Source organism: Oncorhynchus mykiss, chromosome 11 (genome assembly GCF_057628025.1).
Source record: "Oncorhynchus mykiss isolate SJ-2025 chromosome 11, ASM5762802v1, whole genome shotgun sequence".
In the NCBI taxonomy this organism is placed as follows: domain Eukaryota; kingdom Metazoa; phylum Chordata; class Actinopteri; order Salmoniformes; family Salmonidae; genus Oncorhynchus; species Oncorhynchus mykiss.
The window spans coordinates 64,377,501-64,390,084 of record NC_143032.1 but is presented as its reverse complement, the minus strand read 5'-3'; the positions used below and the strand labels follow the sequence as shown (position 1 = coordinate 64,390,084).

The 12,584-nt window shown below is 47.2% G+C and overlaps 1 protein-coding gene across 3 annotated transcripts in view; it reads right to left on the bottom strand.

Moving 5' to 3' along the window:
- Nucleotide 1: 1 nt before the first annotated feature.
- Nucleotides 2–12,584, bottom strand: part of ikbkb (inhibitor of nuclear factor kappa B kinase subunit beta) — a 33,681-nt gene continuing 21,098 nt past the window's right edge. For all 3 annotated transcript variants that reach the window (XM_036936066.2, XM_036936068.2, XM_090190918.1), the window contains exons 7-22: nt 12,169–12,258; nt 11,706–11,830; nt 11,089–11,196; nt 10,825–10,957; nt 10,488–10,682; nt 10,229–10,343; nt 9,923–10,046; nt 9,178–9,329; nt 5,969–6,030; nt 5,778–5,881; nt 5,577–5,626; nt 2,886–2,985; nt 1,928–2,075; nt 1,643–1,743; nt 1,357–1,456; nt 2–1,207 (exon numbers count right to left, since the gene is read on the bottom strand). In XM_036936066.2, the coding sequence (XP_036791961.1) occupies nt 1,148–1,207; nt 1,357–1,456; nt 1,643–1,743; nt 1,928–2,075; nt 2,886–2,985; nt 5,577–5,626; nt 5,778–5,881; nt 5,969–6,030; nt 9,178–9,329; nt 9,923–10,046; nt 10,229–10,343; nt 10,488–10,682; nt 10,825–10,957; nt 11,089–11,196; nt 11,706–11,830; nt 12,169–12,258 (1,767 nt within the window). In that variant the 3' untranslated portion in view covers nt 2–1,147. The remainder of the gene's footprint in view (nt 1,208–1,356; nt 1,457–1,642; nt 1,744–1,927; nt 2,076–2,885; nt 2,986–5,576; nt 5,627–5,777; nt 5,882–5,968; nt 6,031–9,177; nt 9,330–9,922; nt 10,047–10,228; nt 10,344–10,487; nt 10,683–10,824; nt 10,958–11,088; nt 11,197–11,705; nt 11,831–12,168; nt 12,259–12,584) is intronic.

Genomic DNA, 12,584 nt, shown 5'->3' with positions numbered 1-12,584 from the left:
GGAGTGTCCTGTATTCAAAATGAATACATATTTTGTTTAAAGTCATGTCACCATATGTTGAACATTCCTATTGATCTGTGGTGGTTGAAGTTGAATTCAACCAGATACACGTACTTACACATAATAGACCACAGTTAAGTAAAATAACCCAACCAATTAATATACTGCAGTAAATGTTGCAATATCAATTATTAAAAAATTAACAATTAAAAATAAGTGTATATACACACAGAGGATATTCTACATCAGGCTTAGTAATGTACATAGAGATCCAGCATCAGAAAATATACAGTTTGAAACCCAAAAATCCCCAAAAGCCCAGTTCTAACTGTTACAGTATGCAGGGTCCTCCCCAGGATTGTTTAATAACGTTGTGCTGCCGGGGAGGCCCGGAGGGAGGGGGCAGAACACATAACTGCCATTTCCTGCAATCTAGACCCAAAAATGGCCCTATATGATAACAAGTAAAAATATATGTTTTACATAGTGGCACAGCAAATCCACAATGGGGCCTCTTTTACATTCTTTGGGGGGAACTGTGAGACTGGTAACTGAATATAAAAGTTACAGCTAAAACCTTGGTCAGAGAATATTTTGTGGCAAGCATAAAAACATTTTTGAAAGATTAGGAATCATCACCAGGGGCCAGACCAGACTTTAGAACCAGTACCACCAGGACTTTAGTTAAGAGGACAACCAGTGAGATTACTGGTTTTGATTGGACCAGGTTTAAATACAGCTATGCCAGTGGTCAACATTTTCCTCATTCAAACCTACACCCTTTAGAGCCGGATTGAAGATGACTCCAATACACCAGGGTATAGATTACAGCGGTGTTGCACATGTTAATATCGGCACGCCAATGAGCCTGGAGAATATAAATGTTGGCTCAATTCATTATTTTTGGGGCACTCCCAAGAGTCAATGTCAAATTGTGCGATGCAATCTGTTGCAGTAAGTCTTCCCGCCACACGGCGGCAGCAGAGGACCACAGCAGGGGGTTTGGAATGGGACGGCTCTTCTGTTTGGCATCAGTTTGAGACAGAATCATCCCTTAACCTCAGGTCTAACTCCAATCCTTAACATGACATTTCTGACCCGGTATCAGTAACTAGGGGAAACCCTGCCTCCGAGGGAACCAGTAGAGTCAGGAAAGATCAGAGGAAAGGTCCTGTCCTTCACTCAGCCACGTCCACTCTCTCAGCAACTAGGAGACAAAGACAGCCAGTTGTATGTTATCACAACCCTCTGTGTGTGTGTGTGTGTGTGTGTGTGTGTGTGTGTGTGTGTGTGTGTGTGTGTGTGTGTGTGTGTGTGTGTGTGTGTGTGTGTGTGTGTGTGTGTGTGTGTGTGTACCTGCATATCACTTTCAGACTCCTGGATGGTCTCCTGTATCAGACTCTGTAGTCGACTCTCAAACGTCCTGCTCTCCTCGATCACCAACAGAGACTCATCCCTGAAACACACACACATACAAGCAGTCTCACACACACTTCAAATACACACAAAACACCAACTCACTACAGAGAAGAGCACACCATCATAAACACATCCGCCCGCCTGCCTGCCTGCCTGCCTGTCTGTCTGTCTGTCTGTCTGTCTGTCCACCTGATTAGGTGTGTGAGTGGGTGGGTGTACTCACAGCTGCTGTAGGCTGGGTCTGGGGGTCAGTAGAGGGGGAACAGAGGAGGAAGAGCGTCCCCCATCCACAGGACTCCCACTCACCGGGCTGCGCACCTTACTCTGAATAACAACCAAGGATACACACTGATCAGGAGTGTGTGTGTGTGTGTGTGTGTGTGTGTGTGTGTGTGTGTGTGTGTGTGTGTGTGTGTGTGTGTGTGTGTGTGTGCGTGCGTGCGTGCGTGCGTGCGTGCGTGCGTGCGTGCGTGCGTGCGTTTCTGTATGCATTTGTGTGTGCACTTACACAGGCTACTTTCAGCAGGTTCCATAGTTCCCTCTGCCGTCTCTCCTGTAGATTCATCAGGACCTGTTCACTCTCAGCCATTCTCTGTACCACGCCCTCTACACGGGGTAGCAGCTCCATTACACGCTGACGACACACCACTGTCTTACTGCAACACAAACACACACACTTGTCGTACCGCAGGGAGAGTGAAAACGCAAATGTGTGTATATGGAACGGCACCTGAGGTGTGTGTAGACTAGTGTGTGTGTGTGTGTGCATGGACACCTGAGGTGTGTGTAGACTAGTGTGTGTGTGTGTGCATGGACACCTGAGGTGTGTGTAGACTAGTGTGTGTGTGTGTGTGCATGGACACCTGAGGTGTGTGTAGACTAGTGCGTGTGTGTGCATGGACACCTGAGGTGTGTGTAGACTAGTGTGTGTGTGTGCATGGACACCTGAGGTGTGTGTAGACTAGTGTGTGTGTGTGTGTGTGCATGGACACCTGAGGTGTGTGTAGACTAGTGTGTGTGTGTGCATGGACACCTGAGGTGTGTGTAGACTAGTGTGTGTGTGTGCATGGCACCTGAGGTGTGTGTAGACTAGTGTGTGTGTGTGTGCATGGACACCTGAGGTGTGTGTAGACTAGTGTGTGTGTGTGTGCGTGCATGGACACCTGAGGTGTGTGTAGACTAGTGTGTGTGTGTGTGTGTGCATGGACACCTGAGGTGTGTGTAGACTAGTGTGGGTGTGTGTGTGCATGGACACCTGAGGTGTGTGTAGACTAGTGTGTGTGTGTGTGCATGGACACCTGAGGTGTGTGTAGACTAGTGTGTGTGTGCATGGACACCTGAGGTGTGTGTAGACTAATGTGTGTGTGTGTGCATGGACACCTGAGGTGTGTGTAGACTAGTGTGTGTGTGTGTGTGCATGGACACCTGAGATGTGTGTAGACTAATGTGTGTGTGTGCATGGACACCTGAGGTGTGTGTAGAAGTCTTTGAGTTTCCTCTCGTAGAACTGGACTGCCTGGACCACCAGACGTACTACCTCTTGACTGTCCCCCCCACACCTCTGGTCTGGAGAGAGGGAGGGGAGGGAAGAGAGAGAGAGGGAGGGGAGGGAAGAGAGAGAGAGGGAGGGGAGGGAAGAGAGAGAGACGGGGGAAGGAGAGGGGAGAGAGAGAGAGAGAGAGAGAGGAGATAGAAACAGAGACAGACGGGGGGAGGGAGAGGGGAGAGAGAGAGAGAGAGGAGATAGAAACAGAGACAGACGGGGGGAGGGAGAGGGGAGAGAGAGAGAGAGAGAGGAGATAGAAACAGAGACAGACGGGGGGAGGGAGAGGGGAGAGAGAGAGAGAGAGAGAGAGAGAGGAGATAGAAACAGAGACAGACGGGGAAGGAGAGGGGAGAGAGAGAGAGAGAGGAGATAGAAACAGAGACAGACGGGGGAGGGAGAGGGGAGAGAGAGAGAGAGGAGATAGAAAAAGAGACAGACGGGGGAGGGAGAGGGGAGAGAGAGAGAGAGAGGAGATAGAAACAGAGACAGACGGGGAAGGAGAGGGGAGAGAGAGAGAGAGGAGATAGAAACAGAGACAGACGGGGGAGGGAGAGGGGAGAGAGAGAGAGAGGAGATAGAAAAAGAGACAGACGGGGGAGGGAGAGGGGAGAGAGAGAGAGAGAGAGAGAGAGGAGATAGAAACAGAGACAGACGGGGAAGGAGAGGGGAGAGAGAGAGAGAGGAGAGAGAAACAGAGACAGACGGGGAAGGAGAGGGGAGAGAGAGAGAGAGAGAGAGAGAGGAGATAGAAACAGAGACAGACGGGGGGAGGGAGAGGGGAGAGAGAGAGAGAGAGAGAGAAAGGAGATAGAAACAGAGACAGACGGCGGGAGGGAGAGGGGAGAGAGAGAGAGAGAGAGAGAGGAGATAGAAACAGAGACAGACGGCGGGAGGGAGAGGGGAGAGAGAGAGAGAGAGAGAGAGAGGAGATAGAAACAGAGACAGACGGCGGGAGGGAGAGGGGAGAGAGAGAGAGAGAGAGAGAGAGAGAGAGAGAGAGAGGAGATAGAAACAGAGACAGACGGCGGGAGGGCGAGGGGAGAGAGAGAGAGAGAGAGAGAGAGAGAGAGAGAGAGAGAGAGAGAGAGAGAGAGAGAGAGAGAGAGAGAGAGAGGAGATAGAAACAGAGACAGTCGGGGGGAGGGAGAGGGGAGAGAGAGAGAGAGAGAGAGAGGAGATAGAAACAGAGACAGACGGGGGGAGGGAGAGGGGAGAGAGAGAGAGGAGATAGAAACAGAGACAGACGGGGGAGGGAGAGGGGAGAGAGAGAGAGAGAGGAGATAGAAACAGAGACAGACGGCGGGAGGGAGAGGGGAGAGAGAGAGAGAGAGGAGATAGAAACAGAGACAGACGGCGGGAGGGAGAGGGGAGAGAGAGAGAGAGAGAGAGAGAGAGAGAGAGAGAGAGAGAGAGAGGAGATAGAAACAGAGACAGACGGGGGGAGGGAGAGGGGAGAGAGAGAGAGGAGATAGAAACAGAGACAGACGGGGGAGGGAGAGGGGAGAGAGAGAGAGGAGATAGAAACAGAGACAGACGGTGGGAGGGAGAGGGGAGAGAGAGAGAGAGAGGAGATAGAAACAGAGACAGACGGCGGGAGGGAGAGGGGAGAGAGAGAGAGAGGAGATAGAAACAGAGACAGACAGGGGGAGGGAGAGGGAGAGAGAGAGAGGAGATAGAAACAGAGACAGACGGGGGGAGGGAGAGGGGAGAGAGAGAGAGAGAGAGAAGAGATAGAAACAGAGACAGACGGCGGGAGAGAGAGAGAGAGAGAGAGAGAGAGAGAGAGAGAGAGAGAAGAGATAGAAACAGAGACAGACGGGGGAGGGAGAGGGGAGAGAGAGAGAGAGGAGATAGAAACAGAGAAAGACGGCGGGAGGGAGAGGGGAGAGAGAGAGAGAGAGAGAGAGAGAGAGAGAGAGAGAGAGAGAAGAGATAGAAACAGAGACAGACGGCGGGAAGGAGAGGGGAGAGAGAGAGAGAGGAGATAGAAACAGAGACAGATGGCGGGAGGGAGAGGGGAGAGAGAGAGAGAGAGAGAGAGAGAGAGAGAGAGAGAGAGAGAGAGAGAGGAGATAGAAACAGAGACAGACGGCGGGAGGGAGAGGGGAGAGAGAGAGAGAGAGGAGATAGAAACAGAGACAGACAGGGGGAAGGAGAGGGGAGAGAGAGAGAGAGAGAGAGAGGAGATAGAAACAGAGACAGACAGGGGGAGGGAGAGGGAGAGAGAGAGGGAGAGGAGATAGAAACAGAGACAGACAGGGGGAAGGAGAGGGGAGAGAGAGAGAGAGGAGATAGAAACAGAGACAGACAGGGGGAAGGAGAGGGGAGAGAGAGAGAGAGGAGATAGAAACAGAGACAGACGGCGGGAGGGAGAGGGGAGAGAGAGAGAGAGAGAGAGGAGATAGAAACAGAGACAGACAGGGGGAAGGAGAGGGGAGAGAGAGAGAGAGAGAGATAGAAAAAGAGACAGACAGGGGGAAGGAGATAGAGCGGGAGAAGGGAGCGAGGAAGTTTTCCAGTCTATAATGACATGTTCTCAGAATCATAAGTAGACAGCAGAAGTCTATACTGTGATGGTAAATGGTGATGAATGGAGAAGTGGTAAACCAACCTCTAGGTTTCTCTTTCAGCTTACGGAACAACTCCATGGCCTTCCCCTCACTGTGGCCGAAAGAGGAGAGAGGGAGCAGTTCATGTTTTATCTCACTAACGGCCAGGCATCAGCTGCTAGGGGGAAACTGGATAGATGCATTTCTAGATCTTGTTCTGGATTAAAGACTGGTCTATTGAGATATTTCTGTCTGTCTCTTACAGTGTGTCCAGGGCCTCTCCACTCCTCCACGGTTGTCTCTGGAGGTCCACGATGTCTGTCTGGAGGAGCATCATCTCCTCGTCCAGCTCTGTCACCCTCTCTGCCTGCAACACAAACACATTTACACACACACACATACCACACAAACAAAACACAAACACACAAGTAGGAAGGCCGGCACGCACACTTACCTGGCCACAGCTGACTGCAGTCTGCTCCATCTCCCTCCACACACCCAGCAGCTTTTCAGAGGCTAGAGACAGAACACCTTACATTACACTAGTCTAGTACTATAGTGTGGAATATACACTGAGTGTATTAAACATTTGGAACACCTTCCTCATATTGAGTTGCACCCCCTTTTGCCCTCAGAACAGCCTCCATTCGTCAGGGCATGGACTCTACAACGTGTCGAAAGCATTCCATAGGGATGCTGGCCCATTTTGGCACACATACACAATCCATGTCAGAATTGTCTCAAAAATGTTAAATCCTGTAGCCCTTTACTGCAGTCAATGACCAAAGGCATTATGTTATACTTCAGTCTTCTGTGATGCACACTACTGTTCAAAAGTTTGGGGTCACTTAGAAATGTCCTTGTTTTTGAAAGAAAAGCAAAGTTTTTGTCCATTAAAATAACAGAAATACAGTGTAGACATTGTTAATGTTGTAAATGACTATTGTATCTGAAAACGGCTGATTTTTAATGGAATATCTACATAGGCGTTATCAGCAACCATCACTCCTGTGTTCCAATGGCACGTTGTTAGCTAATCCAAGTTTATCATTTTAAAAGGCTAATTGATCATTAGAAAACCCTTTTGCAATTATGTTAGAAGGCCAGCATCCTGGAGTCGCCTCCCCTGTTGACGTTGAGACTGGTGTTTTGAAGGTACTATTTAATGAAGCTGCCAGTTGAGGACTTGCGAGGCGTCTGTTTCTCAAACTAGACACTCTAATGTACTTGTCCTCTTGCTCAGTTGTGTACTGGGGCCTCCCACTCCTCTTTCTATTATGGTTAGGGACCGTTTGTGCTGTTTTGTGAAAGGAGTAGTACACAGCGTTGTACGAGATCTTCAGTTTCTTGGCAATTGCTGGCATGGAATAGACTTCATTTTTCAGAACAAGAATAGACTGACGAGGCCAGAGTTATTGCTTCTTTAATCAGGACAACAGTTTTCAGCTGTGCTAAAGTAATTTCAAAAGTTTTTTCTAATGATCAATTAGCCTTTTAAGATGATAAACTTGGATTAGCTAACACAACGTGCCATTGGAACACAGGAGTGATGGTTGCTGATAATGGGCCTCTGTACGCCTATGTAGATATGCTGTTCATCGACTACAGCTCGGCATTTAACACCATAGTACCCTCCAAGCTCGTCATCAAGCTCGAGACCCTGGGTCTCGACCCCGCCCTGTGCAACTGGGTACTGGACTTCCTGACGGACCGCCCCCAGGTGGTGAAGGTAGGAAACAACATCTCCACAAGGGTGCGTTCTGAGCCCTCTCCTGTACTCCCTGTTCACCCACGACTGCGTGGCCACGCACGCCTCCAACTCAATCATCAAGTTTGCGGACGACACAACAGTGGTAGGCTTGATTACCAACAACGACGAGACGGCCTACAGGGAGGAGGTGAGGGCCCTCGGAGTGTGGTGTCAGGAAAATAACCTCACACTCAACGTCAACAAAACTAAGGAGATGATTGTGGACTTCAGGAAACAGCAGAGGGAACACCCCCCTATCCACATCGATGGAACAGTAGTGGAGAGGGTAGCAAGTTTTAAGTTCCTCGGCAAACACATCACAGACAAACTGAATTGGTCCACCCACACAGACAGCATCGTGAAGAAGGCGCAGCAGCGCCTCTTCAACCTCAGGAGGCTGAAGAAATTTGGCTTGTCACCAAAAGCACTCACAAACTTCTACAGATGCACAATCGAGAGCATCCTGGCGGGCTGTATCACCGCCTGGTACGGCAACTGCTCCGCCCACAACCGTAAGGCTCTCCAGAGGGTAGTGAGGTCTGCACAACGCAACACCGGGGGCAAACTACCTGCCCCCCAGGACACCTACACCACCCGATGTTACAGGAAGGCCATAAAGATCATCAAGGACATCAACCACCCGAGCCACTGCCTGTTCACCCCGCTATCATCCAGAAGGCGAGGTCAGTACAGGTGCATCAAAGCTGGGACCGAGAGACTGAAAAACAGCTTCTATCTCAAGGCCATCAGACTGTTAAACAGCCACCATTAACATTGAGTGGCTGCTGCCAACACACTGACTCAACTCCAGCCACTCTAATAATGGGAATTGATGGGAAATTATGTAAAATATATCACTAGCCACTTTAAACACTGCTACCTAATATAATGTTTACATACCCTACATTATTCATCTCATATGTACTCTATATCATCTACTGCATCTTTATGTAATACATGTATCACTAGCCACTTTAAACTATGGCACTTTGTTTACATACTCATCTCATATGTATATACTGTACTCGATACCATCTACTGTATCTTGCCTATGCCGTTCTGTACCATCACTCATTCACATATCTTTATGTACATATTCTTTATCCCTTTACACTTGTGTGTATAAGACAGTAGTTTTGGAATTGTTAGTTAGATTACTTGTTGGTTATTACTGCATTGTCGGAACTAGAAGCACAAGCATTTCGCTACACTCGCATTAACATCTGCTAACCATGTGTATGTGACAAATAAAATTTGATTTGATTTGATATTCCATTACAAATTCAGCCGTTTCCAGCTACAATAGTTTTTTACAACATTAACAATGTCTATACTGTATTTCTAATTAATTAGATGTTTTTTTAATGGACAAAAAATGTGCTTTTCTTTCAAAAACAAGGACATTTCTACGTGACCCCAAACTTTTGAATGGTAGTGTATATAAAGTGTAATATTGGGATGCAAACTCAAAATGTAATACATTACAACTCTATATCTGACAGGGTACAGGTGTCTTCTTTTTTAAAGCCCATAACCATGTGTGTGAGGTGTATACGTTTGTTTCATAGTAGATTTTATTAAGACTACAAAGAATCAATCTGTGTGACCCTGATTTAGCCCAGAGCAGTAAAATGTTAACCTGTCTCCTCCCCTTCATCTACACTAAATTAAGTGGATTTAACAGGTAAGGTATCACAACTTTCACCTGGATTCACCTGGTCAGTCTATGTCATGGAAAGAGCAGGTGTTCCTAATGTTTTGTACACCTAGTGTAAAGTCAATATATAGCCAACCTATCCATGCTGAGCTGCAGTCTGGGGCAGTCATAAAAATATACTATGACTGTTGTCTAGTCCTGATATATTCCAGTGTGACCCCTGTACAGTACAGTACCTATGTATCCAGTAGCATACCTATCCCTGTAGCTCTCTGCTCCTGGTATTTATCCATGTCTATGTGCAGGCTGGTAGAGAAGAAGTCTAGTTTGGCCGTCAGCCTCTGGTTCATAGATACCATCTCATTCTTCTGCTTCGACAGGGAGCTGTTGTGTCTCAGCAAACTCATGCTGAGAGAGAGAGAGAGAGAGAGAGAGAGAGAGAGAGAGAGAGAGAGAGAGAGAGAGAGAGAGAGAGAGAGAGAGAGAGAAGAGAGAAAGAGAGAGAGAGAGAGAGAGAGAGAGAGAAAGGTCAAATGAGAGAGAGAGAGAGAGAGAGAGAGAGAGAGAGAGAGAGAGAGAGAGAAAGAGAGAGACAGAGAGAGAGAGAGAGAGAAAGAGAGAGACAGAGAGAGAGAGAGAGAGATAGAGAGACAGAGAGAGAGAGAGAGAGAAAGAGAGAGAGAGAGAGAGAGAGAGAGAGAGAGAGAGGGAGAGAGAGAGAGGGAGAGAGAGAGAGAGAGAGGGAGAGAGAGAGAAAGAGAGAGACAAAGAGAGAAAGAGAGAGACAAAGAGAGAGAGAGAGAGAGAGAGACAGAGAGAGAGAGAGAGAGAGAGAGAGAGAGAGAGAGAGAGAGAGAGAAAGAGAGAGAGAGAGAGACAGAAAGGTAGAATGAGAGAGAGAGTTTTGGGACTATTACATGACTTTCAGTGTACTGGGCAAATCTCTTTAAGTATTTGACATTTGACTCCCCGGGTAGAATAAGTGTGTTTTTGAATCTTACAGAGCAGCTTTCTGTCCCTGCTGTAACCTCTGCCAGTCCTCCTTCAGGGTACGGATGGTGTCCCAGGCCTGGCCCCAGGTCCTCCTCAGAGGACTGTAAGACAACACGTGCTTAGGATCCGTCTCTGAGTGGGAGAGAGAAAAAGAAAAAGAGAGAGATGGAAAGAGAGAAAGATAAAGAGAGAGTTCCAATGTATAACAGAATCCTCACATATTCACATGTAAAAAGTAGAGACGGTTGTCAGAGATGACCACTATTCATAGATATTTTTCACTTTTCTTAGCATTAGTGTGCGGGTCTACTCACGGACAAAGCGTATGTTCTCTGGCATTGTGCGGGGGGTGAACTGGGGCTCGTAGGTGCAGGAGGAACGGTCAAACAGGAACACCAGGGGAAGGTCTGTCCTCCTCCCGTCTATCTCCTGAGAGAGAGAGAGATAGTAAAGATACATGAAGACTTCTTATTAGCCTTTACACCTGCAATATCTTGACTGCTCTGTCTGACATGCTATATGAAAGACATTTTGATTGGATTTTAGATTATGTATAAACATCAGATAGATTACAGTGTAGTCGATGGCACACTGCCCCGCCTCTCCCTGTGGCTCCAGGGCTAGTCCCGCCTCCAACAGTAGCTCTTGATTGGCTGGAGGGATGTTGGTGTCAGACCCGATTCGCTGCTGCAGATCAGCCACGCTCTCATTGGCTGAGACAGAGTAGGTGAAGATCTTAGCAGACACCATGTTCAATACGTGAACCAGCTAGCGAGAGAGAGAGAGAGAGTTAGAGAGAAAATAAACACAATCCAATCCTACCATTACAACCCAGTGTCTAGCCAAACAAGGATCCTGTGAGAGGGATTTGTATTGAATTAAAGAGAGAGAAAGTGTGTGTGTAGTGTACCTTCAGCTCCAGTATAGTCTCTAGCTGAGAGAAGCAGTCTGAGGAAGTGGTCTGGGGATCTGCCTTGCCTCTCTCCTGGGGAGACCACCTCAGCATCAGCTGCAGCCAGCTTTCTAGACGGCCCAACAACAGACTACAACACACACACACGCAATGAGGAATAATTCACCCAAATGATCAAATTACTTATCTTATGTCTTAATAAATTGAAGGTACTTTATAGGCGAGTTGAAATGGCCCCCAGGTGGCGGTGTAGTGACTCACGTGTTGAGGTTGTTGGGCTGGGGAAGGTGTTTAGAGAAGCGCACCTCCCCTGTCAGGTCCTCATAAACCACAATGTCATGATCCTGCTTCAACTTCAACTTACTATGCCTGAGAGAGGGAATGAGACAGAGAGAAAGAGAGATGAGGGGGAGGAGAACAGATCATTAGTATTTTTCTATTTCAATTGCTTAGATTGCTAACAATAACATTCGCATGCTTGCACACAGACAAACACACACGCACGCACACACATGCACATACATAGGGAATGCAAGCTTGGCCATGCCAGTCTTGTCAACGCTGGCCTCAGAGGCCCACATGGGCAGTACACACACATTTCCCCTCTTTATGTAGGTCTTTGATAGCGTGTTGAAATATAATCATTTTGAGTCTGGAGTGGGATCTATTATAACCAAACATCCCACCCTTTAGGAATAACATTCAACACGTTTATTATTGTAGCTCAAGGTTAAACACAGCAGGATAAAGCAACAATGGGTCTGTGTTTCTAACAGGGGAAAAGACAATAAGAGGTTTAGCTGGAGGATGTGTGTGTGTGTGTGTGTGTGTGTGTGTGTGTGTGTAGTGAGTGTGTGTTCGTTTGTGTGTGGCAGTACCAGGGCACGGGTTGCCAGGTTGGCAGAAAAGGCCGGAACCCAGTGATGCACTCAAACACCAATGTACCAAAGCTCCAATAATCCACAGTCACTGTATACTTCTGTCTCTCCAAGAGCTCTGGAGCCTGAGAGAGACAGAGAGAGAGAGAGAGAGAGAGAGAGAGAGACAGAGAGAGAGAAAAAGAGAGAGAAAGAGAGAGACAGAGAGAGACAAAGAGAGACAGAGAGAGAGAGAGAGAGAGAGAGAGAGAGAGAGAGAGAGAGAGAAAGAGTGGGAGAAGGGATAGAGAACAGTGAAGAATTGCTATGAAAAAGAGGAATCTATGAGAGCTAAAATAAAAGAGAGGGGAAGTGAGATCATTCCTAGTAAATGTGTTGACGAATAAAAGTTATTCTGATTCTACCACAGATATGTAGAAATAGAACAGATAGAAGAAGTGTTAGCCACAGTAGCGCCACACACCAGGTATTGCAGTGTTCCAACGAATGAGGTACACAGACTGTTCTGGTCCAGTTCCTTGGCGTAGCCCAGATCTATGATCTTATGGATCAACTACAGAGACGAAGAGATAACAGTGTCAACGGTTATGCTTAACTTCATAATGTATGACATATTACTAGTATTGACTAAGAAATGACACGGTTAAACAGTAACTACATAACATATCATTAACTCAGAAATATCAAATAACTACTTTGTTGCTCTATGGCCTTTTAAAACTGTTTCATATAATAGTTATACAACAAGTCCTGAACTCCAAACACTCACCTTCACCAGGAGGGTGTTTAGTATTGCTATTGTGTGTGAAACATTTCACCATGAAAAACATTTACGGTCAATTTAAACCGGAAAGAAATGAATGTGTTTTGTGCCGTAGC